Source organism: Mesoplodon mirus (genome assembly GCF_964341445.2).
Source record: "Mesoplodon mirus genome assembly, chromosome: 19".
Classification (NCBI taxonomy): Eukaryota; Metazoa; Chordata; class Mammalia; order Artiodactyla; family Ziphiidae; genus Mesoplodon; species Mesoplodon mirus.
In genome coordinates this window covers 18,898,990-18,924,117 of record NC_138995.1, presented here as the reverse complement: position 1 = coordinate 18,924,117, position 25,128 = coordinate 18,898,990, and the positions used below count along the sequence as shown (strand labels likewise).

At 53.7% G+C, this 25,128-nt stretch overlaps 3 protein-coding genes and 1 pseudogene across 5 annotated transcripts in view; 1 reads left to right on the top strand and 3 right to left on the bottom strand.

The window, feature by feature from the left end:
- Positions 1–335: 335 nt before the first annotated feature.
- Positions 336–4,608, bottom strand: DPEP3 (dipeptidase 3; the record flags this gene model as incomplete). The annotated part of the gene is made up of 10 exons (XM_082607548.1): positions 4,355–4,608; positions 3,958–4,084; positions 3,352–3,481; positions 3,121–3,262; positions 2,808–2,874; positions 2,506–2,682; positions 1,903–1,987; positions 1,288–1,363; positions 674–809; positions 336–572 (listed from the first exon to the last, which is right to left on the bottom strand). Exons 1-10 carry the CDS (start codon positions 4,591–4,593, stop codon positions 336–338), a joined length of 1,416 nt encoding a protein of 471 aa, XP_082463674.1. The 5' UTR covers positions 4,594–4,608.
- Positions 4,609–7,394: 2,786 nt separating this feature from the next.
- Positions 7,395–11,996, bottom strand: LOC309794743 (dipeptidase 2-like; annotated as a pseudogene). The gene is made up of 11 exons: positions 11,799–11,996; positions 11,646–11,725; positions 11,210–11,319; positions 10,778–10,924; positions 10,411–10,552; positions 10,041–10,110; positions 9,744–9,920; positions 9,280–9,364; positions 8,538–8,613; positions 7,753–7,888; positions 7,395–7,652 (listed from the first exon to the last, which is right to left on the bottom strand). The product of its transcript is annotated as a dipeptidase 2-like (transcript).
- A 6,674-nt stretch (positions 11,997–18,670) lies between these two features.
- Positions 18,671–20,588, bottom strand: DDX28 (DEAD-box helicase 28). Its single transcript, XM_082608268.1, has one exon. The coding sequence runs from the start codon at positions 20,583–20,585 to the stop codon at positions 18,942–18,944; it is 1,644 nt and encodes a 547-aa protein (XP_082464394.1). The 5' UTR covers positions 20,586–20,588; the 3' UTR covers positions 18,671–18,941.
- A 56-nt stretch (positions 20,589–20,644) lies between these two features.
- The window catches only part of DUS2 (dihydrouridine synthase 2), a 45,426-nt gene continuing 40,942 nt past the window's right edge, over positions 20,645–25,128 (top strand). For both annotated transcript variants that reach the window (XM_082608270.1, XM_082608269.1), the window contains exons 1-2: positions 20,645–20,733; positions 22,547–22,623. The gene's annotated coding sequence lies outside the window, so the exon portion shown is untranslated. The remainder of the gene's footprint in view (positions 20,734–22,546; positions 22,624–25,128) is intronic.

Genomic DNA, 25,128 nt, shown 5'->3' with positions numbered 1-25,128 from the left:
GGATCAACTCTGCACTTGATTCCTTAGTGCTCTTCTGTGGGCACAGGCTTTTAGAATAAGAATAAGGTAAGATGCCTCTGCCTTTCCTGAGAAAGACAAAGCTGGAGGCCAATGGGAACCACCCATCTTGAGCAGCTGGGGCTAGAACATAAGACGGCTCACCAACCAAGAGCCCACCAGACCCAACCCCCCTGCCTGTGAAGGAGGAAGGACATTCACACCTGGCTCTGTACCCAAATGTTTATTCTCAGCATACCTATGTTTGTGCCTGGACCACTAGGAGGGGAACTTTGTGAGACTTTGACACAGTGACCTCTGGAGGACTGGCCAGGTCACTAGAGCCATAAGATGAGGATTGAGAAGGTGGCAGCAGCCATGAGGCCTAGAACGAGGTGTGGGGAGGCTTTTGAGGGCCTCTGGAGGGCCTGATTGGTTGGCCACTTGTTTCCCACCCGGTGTGTGGCCAGGTGTTCATTCTGAGGCTGAGTCAGGTGGGAGTGGCACGACCTGCCCACCTGCCTGTTTGGAAATTCATCCTCCGCAGGGCTCTGGCCACTGTTTTCCTCTCTCACCTGGGGATGAAAGTCAGCAGTCAGTGACTTACCCAGCACCCGCCCCCCATGCCCGCCACCTGCTGAAACACTGAACCATCTTTTTGCCCAGCCCAGCATACCTGTTCCACTTGTCTGAAGACCCGCAGCAGGTTTCCACGAAGGACACCCTGCAGCTCTTCCTCCCTCCAGCCACGCCTCAGCAACTCCTCTATCAGTATCGGGTATGTGGACACGTCCTCCAGCCCCTGTGGGAACCTGTGTGGCCACCAGCTGGCTAGCTGTGGACCCGATCCTGGCCTAGGGCCCACTGTCACACCAGCCCCAGCTACATGGGGGAAATGAAGGTCCGTGTTCTTCAGGCTACTGAATGGAACTTTGGAAGCTCCTTGAAGACTGGGCTTCTGCAGCATTTACCTGCTGAGCAGATGCTCAGTCCACAGCACATCTGCTGGGCTGGGAGTGGAGCATGTGCTGGGCAGATGAGGTCTCCTGTGAGGGGGTGGGTACTTAACAACTGTGATGGCTTGGAGTGGGAATGGGTCCACTGGGCCACAGGAGGGACAGGGAGAGTCCAGGAAACAGGTCCTGGGAGTGGGGAGATGTCAGGTGGGCTGGAAGACCAGAGTCTGTGGTGGAGGCCTGAAGGATGGGAGGACCATGGGATAAGGAACTGAGACTAAAGGACTCCCCACTGAACCCCCCCACCCAAGACAAACCCCAGGGAAACACTCACCGGCCAGACCCATCATAGTTTCCGCTAATCCCGATGAACCCAGATCCAGTGATGGCTCTGATGTGGTCAAAGTGATCTAGGGGGTGAGGGTTGTGGTGGGCAGCACGAGGCTGGAGTTAGATCCTGGGACCAGCCCTGGTCTGGGGGAACTCAGCGTGGCCAATTCCCCTGCCCACAGCACTCCAGGACATAACAGCTGACTCCACAGAGCTCCCAGCCCATTGTGAGTTCTGAAGTGGCTATAGGCTAGACACTGGACCAGAGTGAACCTCAGGGCCACCAACCCCTTTGGATCTTTTCCTGCCCAGGAGCCACCATGCCTCTGGGTTCCTTGAGAGCCTGGTTGCAAGGCTCTGCAAGGCTCTTGTCCTTTCCAGAGATGTGGGAGCAAACGTGAGACTCAGAGGCAGAGGCAATTACGTCCCCAAAACCCATCAGCACTGGTTGTAGCCCTAGATCTGGGTTCAGGGCAGTGAAGAGCTGTGTCTGCTCCCCTGAGCTGTTGGGAGGCCTGCCCAGGGCCCAGCAGGTATGCCAGATGCCTAGAGCTGTCCTGAGGGCCCTAGCGGCCACAGGCCAAGCTACAACTGCACAAGGAGTCAAAGCAGGGCTCACCTGCCACGGTGGACACGTTAGCAAACAGGTTACACGGCAGCACCCCCGTGGACAGTGACACCATCACAATGCCACCATTTTTCTTCTACATGGATAAACGAATGGACACTCAGCTTGGCACTTCCAGCCTGATGGCCTGCCACCTATGCCCTGGGGGCCCTGATAGGGTAAGTTCTCACTCCTCGCCTGAGGGGTTGGGTAAGGCTTCACTCCTCTTGGCCCCTGGGTGGAACAGATTTGGCCTTGAGTTTCAGAGATGGGGGAGGGTTAACCAGCCTTGGGTCCAAGGGTGAGTGAGGCCTGGGCTGGTAGCTTTGTTCAGGGTCAAGGGTCTTTGGATAGGGACTTTCCTAGTGGTGCAGTGGTTAAGACTCCCCACTCCCAATGCAGGGGGCCCGGGTTCGATCCCTGGTCAGGGAACTAGATCCCACACGCATGCCGCAACTAAGAGTTCTCATGCTGCAACTAAGGAGCCCGCCTTCTGCAACAAAGACCCAGAGCAACCAAATAAATGAATAAATAAATAAATATTTTTTTAAAAAAAAAGGATCTTTGGATGAAGCATGCCTAGTCCCAGGTTTGAGGGCTGGGGTGGCTGCTCACCAGAAGTTGCAGGATGTCATCGGGAACATTCAGCATATAGTCGCACACCGCCTTGGCAGCTGAGTGGGAGAAGATCACAGGGGCCCTTGACACCTTCAGGGCTTGCCGCGCCAAGGTGTCCGACCCGTAGGACAAGTCCACCATCATGCCCAGGCAGTTCATTTCCCCTATCACCTTCTGCAGGGACAGGTGGGTTTTTTTTTTTTTTGCGGGGGGTGGGGGGTGGGTGTCGGGAGGGACGCACGTGTATGCACATATCTGTAGGGAACGTGCGGGGTAGGATATGGAAAAGGAGTCCTTACCTCACCAAAGCTTGTCAAGCCACTGATGTCGGTGTAGAAGTGTTGAAACTTGGTGGAACTCTCTGCCCTGAAGGACAGCCAGAGGAAGGCAATCTAGCAGGCCCTACCTTGGCCAACAGAGCCTGGACTTCCAGGCTCTTTGTCCATCCATCCCACCTCAGAACAGGGTGAGGATCTGGACCAGCTGCTTTCTGGGAGTGTGAGGGACCTGCTGAGACCCCACAGCCTCTCTCTGTGGACCGCTCTGTCCTCACCTCTCTGGCAGTTTCCCCACCATGCGTCTACCGTTCCACCCTGGCCAGGCACTGCTCACCAGGGCGTGTTGCAGGTGAAGGTGAGTGTCAGGTAGCGTACTCCTAGCAGATAGAAACTGCGCAGCACAGAGAGGCTGCTGTCTAGTGAGTGACCACCCTCCACACCAATAAGGCAAGCCAGCTTTTGAGTACTGTTCAGTCCTAGAAGAGGGCAGAGAATCAAGCGGTCAGAGCCCAGGGCCAGAGCCACCAGAGTGAGGCCCTGACTATCCTCCCATTCCCCAGCCCACCTCTGGCTGAGGTCACAAGCTCCAGTTCAGAGTAGGAGGCACACACGCGACGAATGAGGTCAATCTGCTCCAGCGTGAGGCGCACAGCATCCTGGTCCTGGGTGTGGCATGGTGCGTAGGCTGACCAGAACTGGGGGTTGGCCCAGGGGTCCAGAATGAGATCAGGGTGGTCTCCAAGTGCCCTTGGCCTGCTACTCCTCCTCAGCCCCCAAGGTACTCATCTGGGTCAGTGGCCCTGAGTGCGGCACTGCGTGACCCCGTGGTACCTTGATGACTATTCAGCTTGTTGCCAGCAGCCAAACTGGCAGGACCCGTCCTCACCTGCTGTTTGTCCATGTGCTATGTGAATGCCCCAAAGGCAATCCACCATATCCTTTGTGGTTTCAGAGCCCCCACGCTCGCCAGGGATTTTCTGATCACTTTCTTGGAGTCTCCACAGAACTTGGGCACCCATGCCGCTGGCCTGCTTTGACCTCCAACACCCCTGCACTCTCCAGCAGCCCCATGATGGCAGACTGCGTGTCCTCTGATAGTCAGAGGCCTGTCTACCCAGGTTCCTGTGCCCCCTACATTCCCCAGCGGCCGTTAAGTGTGTCCCTCTGGTACCTGGGCACCCACGAGGCCATCCCTGAACTTGTCCAGGCTGGTTTGGCCAAGGCTGAAATTGTGCAGGTTGCCCTCCTGTAGCTCGTTCCGGAAATGCTGTTTCAGGAACAGGGGCAGGTGGTTCTGGCTGGGGGAGTCAAGACAAAGTAAGAGTAGGGGGCGTGGCCTCCAGGTCCTGGGCCTGTTCTGTCCCAGCCCACCTCCCTCCTCACACAGACGGTAGTCCTGAGGAGGAATTCTTAGGTAGGGGGCTCCACCGGCAACGGGGTAATGGGGACGAAGACGCCATGGGTGATGGAGGAGAGAGGGGTGGTGTGAGAGAGCCTCCTACTAGCCCTTCCTCTCCCGCCCAGAGGCCGGTTCAGCCCCAACCAGCCGGCACGGCGCACTGACGCACCCATCCACAAGCCGGAAGTCCCGCATCAGGGCCCGCGCGCGCTCATGCAGACTCGGGGCTCTCGGGGAGCCCGGCACTGTTGGGGCGCTGGAGGTGTCCGGCCTGGTCGAGGCGCTGGGGGTTCCCTGCGTGGTCCGGACGCGGGTTACCGGCCACAGCAGCAGCCACAGCAGGAGCAGCAGACGCAGAAGAGGCCGCCAGGTGAGCGCGCAGGGAGCCTTGAGGCCTATGGGCTGCATGCTGCACAGGGCCGAGCAGGCGGGCAGAGGCGGGTCTCGAGAGCCTGAGAGGGGCGGGCGAGGGTCAGAGGGCGACGATGGGGTCCCAACCGTCGATATAGGTGACCCAGCGGCGAGGCCTCGTCTGAAGCGGCTGGAGTCTGGACGCTCGACAGACGCGCGGGGACCCACAATGCCGCCTCACAGCGTGGCCGCCAGGGGGCGATAGGATCTTCCCGCCCCGACTAGGACGGCGCCCTAGTGGGCCATGCTGGTCTCTGTTGCGAGCGCCCGCTAGCGATGCATCGCGGGCTCCCTCCGCCCCTGCTCCCGGCCCTCCAGCCACCCCTCCCGAGCTGTGTGTACCTACTGACTCGGGGAGGAGGCCCGTGGGGGAACTGGGAGGGGTCCAGGAATCTTCCTAATTTTACCTCTAACCAGGCAGGTCGCAGGTCCAAGTGGGGTTTTAGTTGCAGGGATATGCCCGCCCTCCAACGGGTTAAATATTCCATGAAATTCTAGGAAGAATTAGAATTCAGAAGAGTGAATTAGATCTTTATGTTTTGACTGACAGAAAAGTGATTCCATATATGTATATATATATATATATATATATATATATTTTTTTTTTTTTTTTTTTTTGCGGTACGCGGGCCTCTCACTGTTGTGGCCTCTCCCGTTGCGGGGCACAGGCTCCGGACGCGCAGGCTTAGCGGCCATGGCTCACGGGCCCAGCCGCTCCGTGGCATGTGGGATCTTCCCGGACCGGGGCACAAACCCGTGTCCCCTGCATCGGCAGGTGGGCTCTCAACCACTGCGCCACCAGGGAAGCCCTATGACAGCTTTTAAGATAATCTTTGGGGGAATTCCCTGGTGGTCCAGTGGTTAGGACTCTGCATTCTCCTTACCGAAGGTAAGAGTTCAGTTCCTGGTCGGGAAACTAAAATCCCACAAACCGCACAGCATGGCAAAAAAAAAAAAAAAAAAAAAAACCCAAACCAAAACACAACCTTTGGTCTTTGGCTCCTTGAAGTTTGATTTTTTTTTCTGTTAAGTTTGATTTTGAAATGCATTTGGTGGCATTATGAATAGTGCAGATATAAATATTATTTCATATACCATTTTAGGGAACTGGGGAACATATATATGCATTCCTCTTGGCTATATAGCCGGGATGAAATTGCTCAGCCAATGGGATATGTGTAGATTGTTAGTATTAACTATTATCTTTTATTAGTCATTATCTTTTTTTTTTTTTTTTAATTTATTTATTTATTTATTTATTTATTTATGGCTGTGTTGGGTCTTCGTTTCTGTACGAGGGCTTTCTCTAGTTGCAGCAAGCGGGGGCCACTCCTCATCGCGGTGCGCGGGCCTCTCACTATCGCGGCCTCTTGTTGCGGAGCACAGGCTCCAGACGCGCAGGCTCAGTATTTGTGGCTCACGGGGCTAGTTGCTCCGCAGCATGTGGGATCTTCCCAGACCAGGGCTCGAACCCCTGTCCCCTGCATTGGCAGGCAGATTCTCAACCACTGCGCCACCAGGGAAGCCCCATTATCTTTTTTAATCATGTTATTTATTATTATTACCTCTCATTAGTTTTTTTTTTTTTGCGGTACGCGGGCCTCTCACTGTTGTGGCCTCTCCCGTTGCGGAGCACAGGCTCCGGATGCGCAGGCTCAGCGGCCATGGCTCACGGGCCCAGCCACTCCACGGCATATGGGATCCTCCCAGACCGGGGCACGAACCCGTATCTCCTGCATCGGCAGGCGGACTCTCAACCACTGTGCCACCAGGGAGGCCCCTCTCATTAGTTTTTAAATGAACTTATTTATTTTATTTTATTTATTTATTTTTGACTGCATTGGGTCTTCATTGCTGCGCGTGGGCTTTCTCTAGCTGTGGCGAGCGGGGGTCACTCCCGCTGCAGTGAGTGGGCTTCTCAGTGTGGCGGCCTCTCCCGTTGCAGAGCATGGGCTCTAGGTACATGGGGCTCAGTAGTTGTGGCATGCTGGCTCTAGAGTGCAGGCTCAGTAGTTGTGGCGCACGGGCTTAGTTGCTCCGTGGCATGTTGGATCTTCCCGGACCAGGGCTCGAATCCGTGTCCCCTGCATTGGTAGGTGGATTCTTAACCACTGCGCCCCCAGGGAAGCCCTACCTCTCATTATTAACTCAGTGTATTAACTAAATTTTGGCTATAATTAGTGCAGTTGCTATTATCATTAATGAACTGGGGGAAGATGGGGTGGTTGCCTAAGTAGCCTGAACCGATTAGAGAGGAAGTCCCTGAGGAACAGGGGAGGAGGTGTGCCCACATCCAGAGCAGTCTAGCCATTGGAGGTCCATGGCCCATTAAGTAGCCTGAGATTCTGGGCTCTGTCCAAATAGGTACAAAGATCATTTGTGATCTAGGCATGTTCTCTTCTTGGGCATCTGAACCAGCATTCCCTGAAAGATCCCCAGGTGGTACTCAGTGGGTCAGGATCTGGATTTAGGTGAGCTACACAGAGGGAACGGAGTAAGGTCCACCCTTCTGCAGCCAGAGCCACCCACTGTTTTCTTCCAGTGCTGAACCAAGCCACCTGGGTTTCCTCAGGCCACTGCCAACAGGTCTTCCTTGAGTATCCAGTGTCTAAACTGCAGGGTCCCCCACCAAAGCCCAGTATTGGGAGCCTGCATCACAGACCCCACCAGGGAGAAGGACACTCATGCTGATTCCATTTCTAAAACATTTATTTTCACGAAATGTTTGTGCTCGCGTGCAAGGAAACTTTGTGGGGTATCTGTGGCTGCCAAAGTGACATCTGGCAGGATTAACTGGATCACCAGAGCCAAATAATGAGGACTGGGAAGGCAGCAATAACTGTGAGGCCTGGGCCCATGTGGGGGCAAGATTTTGAGAATGACCACTTAGGTGACAACATGGGATTCCCACGAACCTCACCTCTGGTTAGTTTCTGGTCTGGAGCCAGATCCTCTCTGTGATGCAGATGTGGGAGGACGGAGCGGCAAGAGCTGCCCAGCTACTCATCTGGGAACTCATCCTCCAAGCGACTCTGTCCCTCGTTCTCCTCCCGTACCTGGAGGCGGCAGTCAGCGGGCAGCTCCTCTCACAGCACCCCCGCGTACACCTGCTCAGACCACCTGCTCAGAGCTACTCTTTTGCCCAGCCCAGCATACCTGTCCCACCTGTCTGAAGACCTGCCGCACGTTTCCTCAAAGCACACCCCAGAGCTCTTCCTCACTCCAGCCATGCCCCAGCAACTCCTCTATCAGTACCGGGTATATGGACACGTCCTCCAGCCCCTTTGGGAACCTGTGTGGCCACCAGCCAGCCAGCTATTGGGCCTCAGACCTGTTCCCTAGTCCTGAGTCAGAACCAAAGCCCTATGTGTCCAGGGTCCACTGAACCCCAGCCCTGTTCAAATACGGAAAATGGAGACTTGGAGAGAGTAAATGATTCACTCCTGCTCTTCATCCTTCAGAGGAAGGCCCCCAAAGCGCCTCGACTATTCACCAAAAGTCATCGAATTGTACTGTTAAGATCTGTGCCTTTCACTGAATGCAATTTTTGCCTCCACTTATAAAGAGAAGAAAAGCTTTTTAAGAACTGGGTTGACCCCCCTGAACGCAGAGGCCCAACTGCAGGCAGAGAAGATGGTCAGCCCAGCCCAGACCTTGCTAAGAGTCTGCTCAGAGGCCGTGGGCCTGCTGGCACTGGATGGGTGCATATGCTGGGCAGATAAGCTCTGTGTGGTGTTTTAGACAAATATGATGACCTAGAGTAGGGCCAAACAGACAGGAGAGCCCAGGAAGCAGACCCTGGGAGAGGGGAGATACCAGTTGGGCCAGCACACCTGAGGCTATGGTCAAGGCCATGAGGACCACAGTGTGGTGGGCACGGTGGCTGTGAAAGCCCCACTGCTGCCCAGCCAGCCCGAGACAAGCCACGGGGAAGCACTCACCAGCCAGCCCCGTCATAATCTCTGCCAATCCCGATGAACTTGCATCCAGTGACTGCCCTGATGTGGTCGAAGTGATCTGAAGAATGGAAAGTCAGCAGTGTGAGGCTTCCAGGGCAGGGGTGGGGGTGATGACTGGCCTCTGTTGATTCCCCTTTTTGCAGCCTGTAGGCCAAACAGGCCAGTTCCTTCATGGCCTGGCACCGAGAGTACCAACTAGAGGGCCCTGAGGTTTGATCTGAAGTGATCCCAGCTGGCTCTAGACTGGACTTCAGATTTGGAGAGGACCCCAGAGCCCCGTTTGGGCCATTTCCCACCCAAGGTTCACCCTGCCTCCTAGTATCCTTGAGAACCTGTGGGGGCTCCTTTCCCCGGGTGTGGAGGATGAGAGAGGAACAAGAGTACAACTGATGAAAACCCCAGAGACATAAGGAGCTGTCCAGTCCCTTAGCCAGAGGTGTGGGCAGTGCACTTTAGGAGCCCCTGCAGAGGCACAGATGGGCAGCACCCGGGCTCTGTGTCTGACAGCCTCCCTGATACCCATCAGTATCGTAGTTTTGATTCTGTGGCTCCAGTTCCACATGGCACCAAGGTGCTGTGTACTGTCCATTATTGGGTTTTTGGGAGCTGTACCTATTGCCAACAGGTGCATCAAACCACTGGGGCTCTTCTGAAGTCCTCCCCAAATTTGGACCCAGCTTCAGCTCCAAATCAGAGTTTTCAGAGAGCCCAGGGTGAGGCTCACCTGCCACAGTAGACACGTTGGCTAACGGGTGGCACTGCAGCACCCGCACGGACAAGGACACCATCACGATGCCACCGTTCTTCTTCTGCAGGGGCAGACTGGTGGACAGTCAGCTTGGCCCCCAGCACAGCCACCTGCCTGTTCACTCTCTTGACCCCTGTGAGGAAGGTGTTCAGCCCTGGCTTTGAGGTCAGAGTCATCTCCTCTCTGGGTTTGTGTGAATGGAGGAGCCGCAGCCCTGGTCTGGGTGGTGTCTTGGCCCTGGGTTTCTGGGTTTGGAGGAGTATCTTGCCACCTAGACCCCCACCTAGGGCTCAAGAGTTCAGGGGCTGTGGACCGTGGGTTTTGGGGGCAGAAGATATTTAACCTGGGGTTTGAGGAAATTGAGGGAGAAGAGGCTCAGGTTCAAGGGCTCCTGGTTTGAACCTCTTGCTTTAGGTTTGAGGGCCAAGGCAGTCTCTCACCAGAAGCTGCAGGATATCATCAGGAACATTCCGAGTGTTCTTGCACATACCCCGGCCAGCTGAGTGGGAGAAGATGAGAGGTGCCTGTGACACTTCTAGGGCTCGCCGTGCCACAGCATCTGAGACATGGGACAAGTCCACCATCATGCCCAGGCGGTTCATTTCTGCCACCACCTTCTGCAGGGACAGGATGGGGAGAGGGCATCAGGGCTGCATTTATCTTGTGCGCATTTATCTGTAGGGAACAGGCGGGGCTGTACATTCATGTGGGGCAGGGTATGGAACCCGGGTCCTTACCTCGCCAAAGCCGGTCAGCCGACTGACATTGCTGTAGAAGGGGTGGATACCCTTTGCTGAGCTCTGTGCCCTGCAGGATGGCCAGGAGGCAGTCTGACCGGTGGCCATGACTTGGCTACAAGAGCCTAGAAAGAGGTTCTGTTGAACCGTCTACACCTGCAACTCCCTGGTGCAAGAGGAGGGACCCAAACTGGGCTGTGCCTGGCAGTAAGAGGGCCCTTCTGGGGATTCAGTCTTGTTCTGCAACCTCCATTCCCCTCCCCACCCCAGGGTCAGGGCCGGATCCCAGGGGTAAACTTGCTTTGGGCCCCAGCGTGATCTTGGGCAGATCCCTGCCTCACTGGGCCCTTACCATTTGCACTGTGCTCACCAGGGCATGTTGCAGGTGTGGGTGAGTGTCACGTAGTGCACACACAGGGCACAGAAGGTATGGAAGATGGAGAGGCTACTGTCCAGTGAGTGGCCGCCCTCCACACCAATGAGGCAAGCCAACTTCCGGGTATTGTTGAGAGCTGGGGGCAGGTAGGTCAGATGATCATTTTCAGAGGCAGGGGTAGCTTACTGAAGTCCCTAACACCTACCACCACCAGTCTGTTTACCTTTTGTTTTTTTGTTTTTTTGGCTGTGCCACGCAGCATGAGGGCTCATAGTTCCCCCACCGGGGATCAAACCCGAGCCTCCTGCAGTGGAAGCGTGGAGTCTTAACCTCTGGACTACCAGGGAAGTCCCCCATCTACCTTTAACTGAGGTCACAAGCTCCAGCTCAGAATAGGAGGCACACATGAAGCGGATGAAGTGAATTCGCTCCAGGGTGAGGTGCACAGCATCCCGTTCGTGGGTCTGGTATGGGATGCAGGCTGACCAGAACTGAGGGAAGGTCAGGGCTTAGTTTGGGCTTTGGAACTCCTTGGGCTTCTCATAGCCTCCTCAGCTGGCACAGCACTCACTGTGCCCAGAAGTCACATGTGGTACTTGGAAGCCCGTCAGGTTGGCTCACTGTGACCCCTGTAGCCCCCAGCATCCATGGCATGGCACTTTCTAGGTCACTATGGTAACTTAGTTCTAATGTGACTAACCTGTGGTCTCTGAGGCTCCCAAACTGCCCCACATTCCCCAGCAGCCATGATGGCACCTTGTGTGTCCCTTTGGTAACTGGGCATCCATGAGACCCTCTTTCAGCCTGTCCAAGCTGGTCTGGCCATGGCTGAAATTGCACAGATTAACATCCTGTAGCCCATTGTGGTAAAACTGCCTCAGGACCAGGGGCATGTCCTTGTGGCTGGAGGGAGGTCAAGGCAAATGGGTGGGCTCCTTAGGTCTTGGGATCAGGCAGGACACATTGCCTGGCCTGGGCCAGCCTGGGGGTCCCCCACCTCACACTGTCACACAGACTATACTAGGAGCAGCTGAGGCCTGGGCTGAGGGGTTCCCACCAGGGAGGGGATGACAGAGAAGGGGAAGGGCATCCATAGATGATGGCGAGGACATCCAGGGGTGGTGTGAGGGAGCCTCCCCACTAGCTCTGCATGCTCTGGACCTCCTCCCCTGCCCAGGGCCAGGCTAGGCCCCCACTGGCCCCCAGCAGCCCGCACACACTGCAGCCACCCGTCCACAAGCGGGAAGCCCCGCATCAGGGCCCGCGTGCGCTCCCGCGGACTTGGGGTACTGGAGGTGCCCGGCGTGGTCTGCACGGGTTACCGGCCGCAGCAGCAGACCCAGCAGGAGCAGCAGACACAGCAGAGGCCGCTGGCTGAGTGCGCGGGGACCTTCGAGGCCCCCGGGCCGCAAGCTGCGCAGGGCCAGGCAGGCGGGCAGAGGCGGGTCTGAGAGGGGCGGGCGATGGGGTTCTGCCCGTCGACACAGGCCACCCAGCGGCGCGGCCTCGCGAGGGGGGCGGGTTGAAGGAGGGGATACAGAGTCACAGGACCCTGCGACCCGTGTGCGGAGAGCCGCCATCCGCGAAGCCCGGCAGCCACAGGGCGGCACTGCCCTCCCGACCCCTGCTCAGAGGCAGCTCCCGCGGGCTAAGCTGGCCTCTGCGGAGAGCCCACTCGCCTCCCGTCGCGGGTTCCCTCCGCCCCTGCCCCTCTTCCCACTCCCACTGCTCCGAGGGGGCGCCCTAGGTTGCTCTCCCCCGCCTCTAACCTTCCTGTCCAAGCTGGGGTGCTTTTCTCAGAGGGCCACCTTCAGCCCGAGGCCTCCCGGGAGCACACCTCGTCCCCATCTGCCTGCAGCCGGCCCCGCCCACCCCGAGGGCTGCGTGCGAGTGACTCTGTGGCCACAAGTGCTCTGGGCTCCCGGTTTCCTGGTACTGGGCCATGGGGGCTGGTGTAGGGGAAGAGAGAGTTTCTGGAAATGGGGGGCGGGTAACCTTGTGAGCTCTGGATTCAGGACGGGGCCCTCTGCCCCCAACCTGCTCTCTCCACCTACTTGACTCCCCAACCTGCATGACCATTCTCTGGGGACTTCAACCAGCGCCTGGGAACTATCAGGAACCTCCCCCACTTCTGGCAGCCAGCCTCAGGAAAGAGCGCCCTCAGGAGTCGCTACACCTCCCCAGGGCCTGAATGGAGGGACTTCGGGGATGTGAACTGAACAACCTTCTGGGGAGAGTCATCGACCCTTTTACTCAACAGAGCAGGAACCCAGTCAGCAGGCTATTTGAGTGGAAGGAAATGAAGTCATTTCCGTGGTAGCAGAGCCCCCACCGCAGTAACCTTCCTCTCAGAGCTGCTGGCTGACCATCTGGCCAGGATCCCTCCTACCTCAGCGTGAAAGGCCCGGCCTCGTGGAGAAGTATAGGCTCTGAGGAAAGACTGGCACCTGGGTTCTGCTGCTACACTTGCCTTATCTCGTGGCCCCTGTGGCTCTAGCTTTCCCAGAAACCTCAAGGGCTAAGTGCCTGTGCTTGCTCAGAGGCTGCACGCCATTCCCCATTTCCAGCCTCAGGCCCTCCCCCTAGCTGCCTTCCCTAGGGACCCCCTCCCCCCAACACACACACACACACACACGCACATGCACCCACACTGGGGATGTGCCTTCTCACAGAAGCTCAACCACTGAGATGCTTTAGGGACTGTGCCCAAACTCCTTCATCCCCAGCCTCTCAAGTTTTTGCTCTGATCCCTGGCACCCCCTGGAGCTGTTCCACCTTTGGAACCTTTCCCGGGTGGCAGGAGTGCCTAGCACAGGGGTAGTGACCTAAGTCTGAGCACTGGCGACCCTAGAAATCTGTTACACAAAAACATTTTATTGAGCGGTAAGGGACCCCACTGGGGACAGAAAGGGCTGGCAATAAAGGAGCATGTGAACCTCAGGGCAGGGTGCATGCTGCTTGACTCTCCATCCTGTTCTTGCTTCAGGGAGCAGGTCTTCCTGGGTCTCTCTATCCTGCCTCCTGAGACCCCAGGCAGGAGGCTCTTTGGGAAGCCACAGATTGCTGCTTTCAGTTTCAAAAAGCCCAGCTCCCCCCGGTTTGTGGTGGTGGCCGCTGACAATGGCTCAGGACAGGAGCCCATGTGGTAGACTGCTAAGGCTTCTCTGCACCCTGCCTCTGCTCCTGCATCCTCCTCGGCTCACAGAGTGTAGACTTTTCTTTCTTCAGCTCACAAAGGGGCCCTTGAGGATTGAGCAGAGGAACGTCAGGTTTTCTTCCGGGCCAGCTTCAGCCCTGGGATGTTCAGGGCAGACTCTCATTTCAAACCTCAGTTTCTGAGGCTCCTGGCTTATGGCCATTTAGTGTGGAAGGAGGCTCCTGGCTGGGGAAGGCTCAGACAGAACGACGCAGGTTCTAATCTGTGGCAGTGGGCAGTGGGGGGGCGGGGGGGTCATTGCAGGAAGAGGCATTCACTGCCTTAGGCAGTTAAACCATTGCCCTCTCTTCAGGATGGCTCAGCCAGCAAGATTCTGTGGAGTCCGCCTCCTGGCACCATGCTACAATCACCAGATTTTGGGTCTGGAGCAACCCAGATCTTCATCGGACTCTTCCAGAGCATGCTTTCTCTTGGGAGCACGTCTGGGGACTGGCTTCTCTGCTTCCACCTTTGCTGACGTGGCCAAAGCAACATCCCTGTAGGCCCGGTAGGTACCAACCAGGCAGTGTGTCTCCCCATGCCAGCCCAAGTGCATTTCTCCACACCCTCGGTAGAGGACATGGTAGTGACCAGGTGTAGGAGGAGAAATGGGAGCCACTGCTGCTGCAAAGAAAATCAGAACTGATCAGTCACTTCTGCTGTATACAGTCTCCTGCCAGAATTTCCCTCTCTCATGTCTCTCCCAGTTTCTGGCTGAAGACCTTTTTTTTTTTTTTTGTGATACACGGGCCTCTCACTGCTGTGGCCTCTCCCGCTGCAGAGCATAGGCTCCAGACACGCAGGCTCAGTGGCCATGGCTCACGGGCCCAGCCGCTTCACGGCATGTGGGATCTTCCCTGACCGGGGCATGAACCCGTGTCCTCTGCATCGGCAGGCGGACTCTCAACCACTGCGCCACCAGGGAAGCCCTGGCTGAAGACCTTTAATCTACTTGACATCCAAAACACAGCCTTGGCCCATCACCTCTATGAGTCCCTAGAGAAGGGACACTGGCTGCAAAAGCAATTCCTAGAGCCTATGGCTGCAGCAGATGAGGAAGATTCTTCACCGTTTCCAGAGAAAACAGTAGAACCCGAAAGTAATTGCAATCATGATCCTCTCCATCTCTCCCTTCCACAACAGAGAAAACATTTCTTGAAGTCTGTCACTTATGAGGCTTTAATGGAAATGCCTTTCAAGGTTTGGAAAAGAATAATCTAATATAAATTGGTTAAGAACCCCTCCCACCTTCGCGACCCCTCTTGGGCCCCATTTATACTGCCTGTTTCAACCACACTGAACTCTAGCCCTCTGATACTTTTATGTAGATTAGAACAAGGCCAAATACTGAGGCAGAGTGATCAGGAGACTCAGAACCGGGTTCTGGGTACCAAGTCTAGGCTCACATCAACCCAGCCTCCTGGGACACCATCTCCTCGGCCCTCCAGTCTCACTAGCACTTCATCACCCCCCTTGGTTCTTCCGGTCTTCCCATGAATATGGCACCACCCTCTCCCCTACTACTCAGCAGCTCAGTATGGGATGTGTCTGAGGGGACCGATATAGATGTCTACATGACAGCACAGAGGTGCCTGGGTTTGAAGGTGCGGTTCAAGAGTGGCCCTCTTCCTCAAACTGCTCCATTTACCATTTGCCAACAAAAATGCACTTGTCTTTTGCTAAGAGGCCAATCAGGAAAGGTTCTGAATGGAAGCATCCTGTAGCCCAAAGGGGAAGGCTACGTTATAGAGATTAGGACCATCCTGCACACTTGTCCAGGGGTAACCTTTCATTTGTCCTCAGCAGTGAGCACTGTGGGTCCCTGAAGGTGTCCCAGGTCACTGGTATTACTTACAGCTGGGAAAGTGCTCAGGTGTACGTGGTGAGCAAGCCCCACAGGAACATGTGGCAGCTAGGTGAGGTTGTGTGCACACCACACCGCTTGTAGAGATGCCCGGTCTGGGTGTACCTGCTGCACTGCCCACCCAGGGAACAGAGCACAGGTTAGAGTAAACACAGATGATCCAGTCAGAGGTTCTCTCTCAGACAACCAAGGAGATTGATAGCTCGTGGAGAGCTGGTAGGAGGTTTCTCTGACTGCAGCACGTTTTCACAGTTGCCCTGCCATTTATCCTGTAAGAAGGCCTGTGAGGTCATCACTACCCAGTGAGGTCATAATAAGGAACCTGTGACATGGGGGGCAGGCTTCAGGAGGAGGGGCAGTTTTGTGGAGGAGAGCAGGGTGGACGCAGAGGTACTCTGCCTGGCCCCTCACACCTGGGCCTTCCCGCCCATGCCCTAGTCTAGTAGACACCCCACGTGGGGCGTGCCAGTGGGCTGGCACAACCCCAGGGGCCACAGGACGGCAAGAGAGACCCACATTCTGAGATTGGCTTGAGAGGCAAGATTAATGTAAGAGACAGCTAGGTTGTATGGCACTGACCCTAAGAGGCAGAGATTTGTGTGGACTGGGGAATCAGGGAAGGCTTCTTGGTAGTGGGCCTGAAGGACAAGTGAGATTTGGACCCATGGGGAAGAGAGGGAAGACATTCCAGTTTGGAAGAATAAAAGCAAAGACACAGTCTTCTCGACCTTGTCCTGCCCCAAATATAAATTCATAGCACCCTCACATTTTTACACCTGAGGACTTAAAAAAACCAAGAGGTTTTGGGCCCTACCCAGTGTTACACAGGTAGTGGAGAGGTGTTCTGCTCAATGGTTAGGTTCATGTCGGGGCTCCGGATTTGCAGCCGATAGGAATGTGAGGACAAGCTCATGCCATTTCAAACATTTCCAAGTGATACCGAGAGAGATGTTAAAGGTGCAAAATGAGGCTGCTGAATGACCTCAGAAAGTGGGAATGGTGGTCCCATTTTAATATCAAACTCAAAACAAATTCATGACAAAAGGACATAATACAGGGCCTCCCTGGTGGCGCAGTGGTTGAGAGTCCGCCTGCCGATGCAGGGGATACGGGTTCGTGCCCCGGTCTGGGAGGATCCCATATGCCGCGGAGCGGCTGGGCCCGTGAGCCATGGCCGCTGGGCCTGCGCATCCGGAGCCTGTGCTCCGCAGCGGGAGAGGCCACAACAGTGAGAGGCCCGCATACCGCAAAAAGAAAAAAAAAAAAAAAAAAGGACATAATACAAAATGACAACATAATCATTACACTCCCCTCTCCCCTAGAAGTAAAAATCATTATAATTCTCTCTCTCTCCACTTTTGCTCAGCAGCAGCCCCCGTGAAAAACACGGTCAATAGTGTGGAGAGGTGTTACTAAGACGATTTGGTCCGACTCAGAGAAGGAAAGAGACAACTCTGCCCTTAGCCTGAACAGGCCCACAGGAAGGAACCACATTTGGGGCAGCCTTTGATAGTGTGGCAATGAGAGAGAACCTTCTTTAGGAGGGGACTCCCTGTTGCCGACCTTGAAAAGCAAAGATGGGACATTCGTTTACTGGGGCTGTTGCAGAGGGGATGTGCCCAGAGGTTGGGCCACCCTGCTTGAGAATCAAAGCACCACGTATTCCTAAACTGCTTGAATCGGCGGGTGCACATTAGGACAGACGAAGTCAGGCCTCATTGGAGCGGACTGCCTTTGGGAGTGGTAGAAGGTAAAATGTGAAGGGGAATGCTCTGGAGGAGGTTTATCACGGCAGGTGGGCCAGCATGAGACCATTCAGATTCTCCAAGGCTCCAGAGACTACTTGGCTGGGAGCATCCCTCTGATGTGGTGCGGGGACTCCTACCTTAACTGGACCTGGCTGGGCCTCTGGGGGGGGCAGAATAAGTGGTTTATTAACTTAAGAGAGCGAGAGACTCACCTGAGGGGTTCCACAAAAGCACTTAAAAAGACTTGTACCTGGATTCTTGAGCCAACTCTCAGAAAACTTATCTAGATCTGGAGTAGGGCTCAGGAAGCTGCACTTTTTTTTTTTTTTTTTTTTTTTTTGTGGTACGCGGGCCTCTCGCTGTTGTGGCCTCTCCAGTTGGGGAGCACAGGCTCCAGACGCACAGGCTCAGCGGCCATGGCTCACGGGCCCAGCCGCTCCACGGCATGTGGGATCTTCCCAGATCGGGGCACGAACCCGTGTCCCCTGCATCGGCAGGCGGACTCTCAACCACTGTGCCACCAGGGAAGCCCAGGAAGCTGCACTTTTAATAAGCTTCCTCGGCAGTCCCACCACAGTGGTCCATGGATAGAGTGACCAAATTATTGTGTATTCTCGGTTGCTTTGGGGAGTCAAAGTGGGCAATATTAAAAACTGCAGCAGGCATACGTATAAACAGGGAATATTCAAGGCAAACAGAGGTGTATAGTTATTCTATGCATGAATCAGATTTGAGAAAAGCTAGCCTGGTGGTTAAAGAACACAACCCTCAGGACAGACAGACCAGATTCTGTCCTACTTACCTGTGTGATTTTGACCAAGTTCTTTTATCCTTCTGTTTCTTCATATGGAAAAGAGCTGTGACTGTACATTTAGCACAGTACTCTCTTTTGGCAAAGGTTGCTCTGGGTCCATTTGTGTTCTCTGCAACTTAATCCTTTCGTGTGCAAGCATTTTTAAGTTGTTTGGTGAAGTATTACATTTGACTTTCAACTGTTCATTACTTTGGGTAAAGCTTATGTAGTGCTGCAGAGACTACAACCTATACAGAGATAGTGAGAGGATGTTATAAGCTTATTCTGCCGGTTTATAAAAAAGTTTAACCTTTTCTCCTCTTCCTCCACCTGCCACCAAGAGATGAGAAAGAAAGCAGAGCCTGGAAGTGCACACCAAGCAATATTTCTGTGTCAGTTTGCCTTTTATTCCTCTGCCAGTACTTCCCAGAGAGATTTCACCAAAAGTGCCTAAGCTTGCCATGGCCGTTGTTGTGAAGAAAGTTTCTCTCTATTGCTAGTCACATCCCCTTTTCCTTCTCCTGGGGGCTTAATGGATGTTTGGGGGCAGGAAATAAAATTTAAACTAAAACATCAATTGAAAGAGCCTTCGTCCTAAGTGTGGTAGTTTGGAGTGTGAATCTTCTCAGAGTCTAGTGAATTCTGCCCCAGTGGAAGGAAACTGTTATTAAGGGACACCCATAGAAACATCGCTTATTGTTAGAAACCACGACCCAATACAGAGTCAAGATCGACTTTATTCTTCATGTGAAAGACTACAGAGAGCCATGCTCAGTAGTTCACCCTCCAGTGTTGGCCAGCAGCTTACCTTTTGAAGGCAGACAGCAGCCCGGGCCTTCAGAAGGTGACTAGGCAGCCCAGAGCACCCTACTGACAAGTGTGCTCACACCATCCAGCACAGAGGGAAAGGTGCCTGTTACGGCATCATATATAAGCCTGCTGCAATAAGGTTTGCTGGTGCAAAGGCTGTCTCACTGAGGACCCTAGTCCTGGAAGACTTCTCCTCCGGCGAGCTGCCAGCTCAATCTTCTGAACCAGGCTCACGTCCCAGGGATGGGTCACAAAGCTGACGACGGTGCCTGGCACCTCGCTCCCCACCCGGCCCACCCTCCCTGCTCTGTGGATGTAGTCTTGCAGGGTGAGAGGGAAATCATAATTGATGACTAGCTCCACCTGGGTGCTGTCCAGGCCCCGAGAGGCGATGTCTGTGCAGAGAAGTATGTCTCGGGAGCCCTTCTGGAAGGACTGGAAGATGCCTGCTCTCATTGAGGCTGGCATCTGTCCCTGCAGTCTTAAGTGTTGGATTTTGTGGTCATCCAGAATATACCCCAGCCAGTTCACAGTGCTGGAGCAATTACAGAACACCAGAACAGTTCCTGCGGGGCCAGTCCTAGATGCTCTGTCATGCTGCTTGAGGATCTGCACCAACCCAGTCACCTTCTCTGTTCCCTTCAGTCTCATGAATGTATGTCTGACATGAGGCATGATGCAGTGGAGCTTGTCACTGCTAACAGTGGTTAGAGAGTCTAAGCTGGCAACTTTACTCAGCAGCTGGCCTACACCTTCGGGAAATGTGGCCCCCACCAGCACTAACTGAGCTTTGGGATTGAAGGGGTCTTTTAAGTCAGCTGGGCCTTCTGCTATATGGCTCCCCTCCAAGATGTAATCCACCAGTTCCAGGAAGCTTTCATCCAACAGCGTGTCTGCCTCATCCAACACCAAGAAAGAGAGCTGCTCCAGGCTGATCAGTTTAATTTTCAGGGCCTTCCACAGACCCCCCGGAGTGGCCACTAGTATATCTGCTGGAGGATGTTTGGACAGTTGCAGCCTGATCCTACTCATGCCATGGCCTCCCCCTAACTCCCGCACCTGGAGGCCCAAGGAGCTGCCCAAGGGCTGGGCCACGGCCCGCACCTGTTCGGCTAATTCTCGAGAAGGCACAAGAACCAGGCCTCGAGGAGCAGGGATACGACAGGGGTCCAGGCTTGGCTGGCCCAAGAGCCGTTGAAGGAGAGGTAGCATGTAGCCGAGAGTTTTGCCACTGCCGGTTTCTGCGATGCAGAGGATGTGGCGGCCGCGAAGGAGTGGGGGAATGGTACTCGACTGCACGGTTGTGGGCCGAACAACTTCGGGAGCAGCCTCTTGTAGTGCGCTCAGAACGCGGCGCTCCAGACCCAGATCGGTGAAGCTGACCTTGGACGAGAGGTTCCGCAGCGCTGGAGCCTCATGTTGCGCGCGCTCGATGGAGAAATGGTCCCCGTGGGCGCGCCGATTCCTCCAGCCGCGCGAAGCGAGTGGCGCGGGCTCCCAAGGGCCCAGCGTGAGGCGTGCCGGCTGGTTCAACTCCGGTCGCCGCGCTGAGATCAGCAGCGGCCCAGGTCGCACCAGCACCGGCCGCGGGGGGCTCCGCTGCCTGCTCTGCCGCTCTTCCTGCCGCCGCTGTAGAGCCCGCGGAATGCGCACCACGGGCAGGGGCTCGTTGGGACCGCGGACCGTCAGGTCCCGGCGAGGCGCCAGAAGCAACCGAGCCGCGAGCGACAACAGCCGCAGCCGCCGTGCTAGAGCCATACTCCCCTCACCGCGGGAGAGGCGCACGACAGTGACGTCACGGGCGCGCCAAGGCCTCGCGGACGGTGGCTGGCGTGGCTCAGTAAGGCCCGCGGAATTAGCGAACTGTGTGGAAGGAGCGGGATCTGTAGAGCTCAGCAGCGGCGAGGTCTGTAGGTCCGAACAGGGAATGGTGACTCCAGGCCCCGGCCAACCTTGGGGAAGGGTGCGCGATGGAGGCAGGACCGGGGTCCGGCGATACGCGGCGATGGGGCCCTGGCATTACGAACCAGGAGGGTGGAGGGCTTGTGGCGATCCGATGTCCGATCCCTGCAATGCTCTTTTGTCGCCCTCACAGCTCCTGTCATGGCTTGGCCAGTTCGGGTCTCCCCCTGTAACTTCACAAGTATTTATTGAGAGTCTGAGTGAATGGTCAGGCCTGGGGGCCGAGACCAGGAGTCCGGAGTCGTAGATCCAGGCTCACCCTTCCCTTAGAGCTCCCCAGAGAGCTGAGGGCCCCGAGGGCAAGCTGATGGCCCTCAGCGCATCTTCTCTTCAGTCAAGAGAACTCATCGCTTGGTACTTTTCCCCTTTCTTTTCAGCTGAGGTTCATTCTCCCCTCCCTTGTCACCCTTTCCAACTTCTCATCCTGAACCCACTGCTTTCTTGGCTAGTTCACCTCCACCGGCTTTCCAGTCAGATACCTCAATTCCGTAAATAGCAGCGAGGAGGGTCCTGCTACAGGTTTGTGGCTTGTCTCACAAAACCATGGTCAGGCAGAATATTTTACTTGAATTCAGTTGTTCAGGTTGCCGAAAAGCCTTACATACACTACTGGTACTTCCTGAACGGATCCCGAAAATGGGTGTCCGATCATTTCTGTAATTTCCAGTGCCTGGGGTAGGAGATAAGGTAAATGTGGATTAACCACCTGGGAGGTTCTTAACATCTGGAGAAAGAGTTTTACTTTCATTAGATACCGTTATAGAGATAAATACTATTAAATTTCAAATAGCATTTTGATACACGATAGTCTTTCTGGAGAGTTACCTGTTAAGCCAACAGAGGAGTTTTGAGTACTCTTGGGTGAACAGAGTCATTGGATAGAGCAGTGCCTCTTGAGTGAGGGTGATTTTGCCCTCACCCTTCCCCCAGGACGTTTGACAATGGCTGGAGACATTTTTCTTTGTCACATCGTGGGGGTGGTGGTGGTGCTGCAGGCCTCTAGTGGGTAGAGGCCAGGATGCTACTACGTATCGTACAAGGCATAGGACAGCCCTCCCCACCACCCCAAAAGAATTATCTGGCCCCAAATGTCAATAGTGTGCTATGGAGAAACCTTGGATAGAGGCTGAGGACTGAAGAGAGGCTGAGGTTGTCACATGTACTCTCACTTCAGGTGGTCAGTCACATTTGCCAGACTCTTGTGTGGCCCTGCCCCTTTCCCAGAATCTGTAGCAGGCACACTGATGCCGTTGCTTGTCATGTCCTTGGGATGAGAAAACCTTGGGGGTTCCTGAAAGTCATAAACACAGGAAGGAGTGATTTAAGAGGGTGACGTGGGAAAAGAGAACTTTAGGAAGAACAAAATTGTCCTCATGTGTTTGGGAAATGTGCCAGATGGAAAAGAGATGAGGTGTGCCATGGGGTGTACCATTCCAGAAGGGAGACTGGGGCTGATGCGTGACAGGGAGTCAGATTCTGAATTTGATATAGACTGCTGTAACAACTAAAAATGCCTAGATCTGTCTAGAGAGTGCTGGGTTTTCTGTCACTGCAAAGTTCATGTATAGGCTGATGACCACTGATTGGTGATATGATAGAGGGGAGTTGATATAAAGGATGCTCTAAGATATTGTGATTCTACACTACTTTTACTATTCTTTCCCAGAACTCAGAGCTCCTCGTTCGTTAGCTGAAGAGCTCCTTGGATGTCTGCTCTGACATGTTTCATCCATTTACATGTGCCACTCATTTTTCAGGTACAAAACAAAGAATCGCTTTGCACAAAGCCAGAAGGGATACACTGAAAGAATTATCAGAAAAGGATAATACATAGGTATGTATTTTCACTGACTTTCTCCAAATATTTGAGACAGGGTAGCTGGTTAGTGGCTGCTTTCTCATGCTTGAGCCCTTACAATGTGATCACCTCAGAATGTCATAGGGATTGGAGCCTGTCTGAGCCTGTCTGTCTCTGCCCATGGCCCCTAGTTTCTTCTTGTCATTGCTTTAGATACTGTGTAAGGCCCTTCTCTTCCTCCTGCTCACAGCAGACATTGAGTAACCTCTAGTTGTGACTGAGATGCATATTTCACAGTATAGTACTTTAGAAATGAGAAAGGTTTACTTATTGTGGAAACAAATGTAGGCTCCTGGGAGTGTTGGTGTCACTTGGTAATGTTTTTCCCAGGGCTGCCATGGTAATTGACGTTACCTGGTTACTCCCTAAGGTTTGAGAAGAATTCTTCCTTGGATCTCAGGTGATAGTGGTACATTCCTTCGTTCATTTATTCATTCAGTAAATATTTTCTGAGCACCATGTATGTGCCAGGTACTTTTCATATGGACAGTGAACAAAACAGACAAAATTCCTGCCTTAGTGAACTGTATATTCTGATTTAATTGGCTTGGGGTGAGGCCTGGCCATTGGTAGTTTTAAAAATCTCTCCAGATGATTCTAATGTATAGCTAGGTTTGAGAATCACAGTTATAAATGAAGCACTTTGGGAATTGCAAAGGCATTGCAGAAATAAAAAGTGGCTATTGGTATTCCTTCACTATTCCTGCATTTTCCTGCCTGCATCAGGACTGTTGTACAAGTGCTGATCATTTTCTTTTCAGCCCTTTTTGCTGTTTGCCTAGACTCTTTATCCCTCTTTCTAACCTAACACCTACCTCCTTCTTGTGTTTCAACCTCCAGTCCATCATCTGTTTGGGATTTATCCTAAACTTGGTGGGAAGCCATTGCAGGGTATAAACAGAGAAGTGGTGTTAGCAGAGATGCCTTTTTCAGACACCGTACTGGCTATTGTAAGAGAATGGATAGGAGGGGGCAGGAGTAGATTTGGGGAGACGCATTAGGAGACTGGCTTTGTGCACAGTGGTGGCCTTGCAGATGGAGTAAAGCAGGCAGGTTAGAGTCATATTTGGAAGGTTAGTGATGGCTTGGAAGTGAATAGGAGATAGTGATGAATTGGATGTGGGGAATGTGGGTTAAGGATGTGTAATTGGGTAAATGGAGGTGCTACTTACTAAAATGGGAAAAATTTTCTCCCCACATATTGGCCTGACAAACACCTCACCCTTTAGACCTTGAATCAGAGATTCTTTCTTGTTTTCTTTTATTATATTTTATTTTATTTCATTTTTATTTGGGCTGCAATGCCAGCTTGCAGGATCTTAGTTCCCCAACCAGGGATTGAACCCAGGCCCCCTGAACTGGAGGCACAGGGTCCTAACCACTGGACCACCGGGGAATTCCCAGCAGAGATTTTTTCTTTCTTTCTTTTTTTAATATAAGTTTTAATTAACTTATTTATTTATTTATTTATTTATTTTTGGTTGCATTGGGTCTTTGTTGCCCCGCGTGGGCTTTCTGTAGTTGCGGCGAGCAGGGGCTACTCTTCGTTGTGGTGCACGGGCTTCTCAATGCAGTGACTTCTCTTGTTGTGGAGCACGGGTTCTATGAGCGCAGGTGTCAGTAGCTGTGGCGCATGGGCTCAGTAGTTGTGGCGCATGGGCTGAGTAGTGGTGGCTCACAGGCTTAGTTGCTCCGCGGCATGTGGGATCTTCCCGGACCAGGGAGCAAACCCGTGTCCCCTGCATTGGCAGGCGGATTCTTTGTTTATTTTTTTAAACATCTTTATTGGAGTATAATTGCTTTACAATGGTGTGTTAGTTTCTGCTGTGTAACAAAGTGAATCAGCTGTATACATACCTATATCCCCATATCCCCTCCCTCTTGCGTCTCCCTCCCACACTCCTGATCCCACCCCTCTAGGTGGTCGCAAAGCACCGAGCTGATCTCCCTGTGCTATGCAGCTGCTTCCCACTAGCTAGCTATTTTACATTTGTTATTGTATATATGTCAGTGCAACTCTCTTACTTCGTCCCAGCTTGCCCTTCCCCCTTCCCGTGTCCTCAAGTCCATTCTCTATGTCTGCGTCTTTATTCCTGTCCTGCCCCTAGGTTCATCAGAACCATTTTTTTTTTAGATTCCATATATATGTGTTAGCATACGGTATTTGTTTTTCTCTTTCTGACTTACTTCACTCTGTGTGACAGACTCTAGGTCTATCCACCTCGCTACAAATAACTCAATTTCATTTCTTTTTATGGCTGAATAATATTCCATTGTATATATGTGCCACGTCTTCTTTATCTATTCATCTGTTGATGGACACTTAGGTTGCTTCCATGTCCTGGGTATTGTGAATAGTGCTGGCAGGCGGATTCTGAACCACTGCGCCACCAGGGAAGTCCCCAGAGAGTATTTCTTTTTTTTTTTTTTTTTTTTTTTTTTTTTTGGCGGTACGCGGGCCTCTCACTGTTGTGGCCTCTC

Coding starts and splice junctions, on each gene's coding strand:
- DDX28 (XM_082608268.1), bottom strand. CDS start 20,585: ATGGCTCTAGCACGGCGGCTGCGGCTGTTGTCGCTCGCGGCTCGGTTG.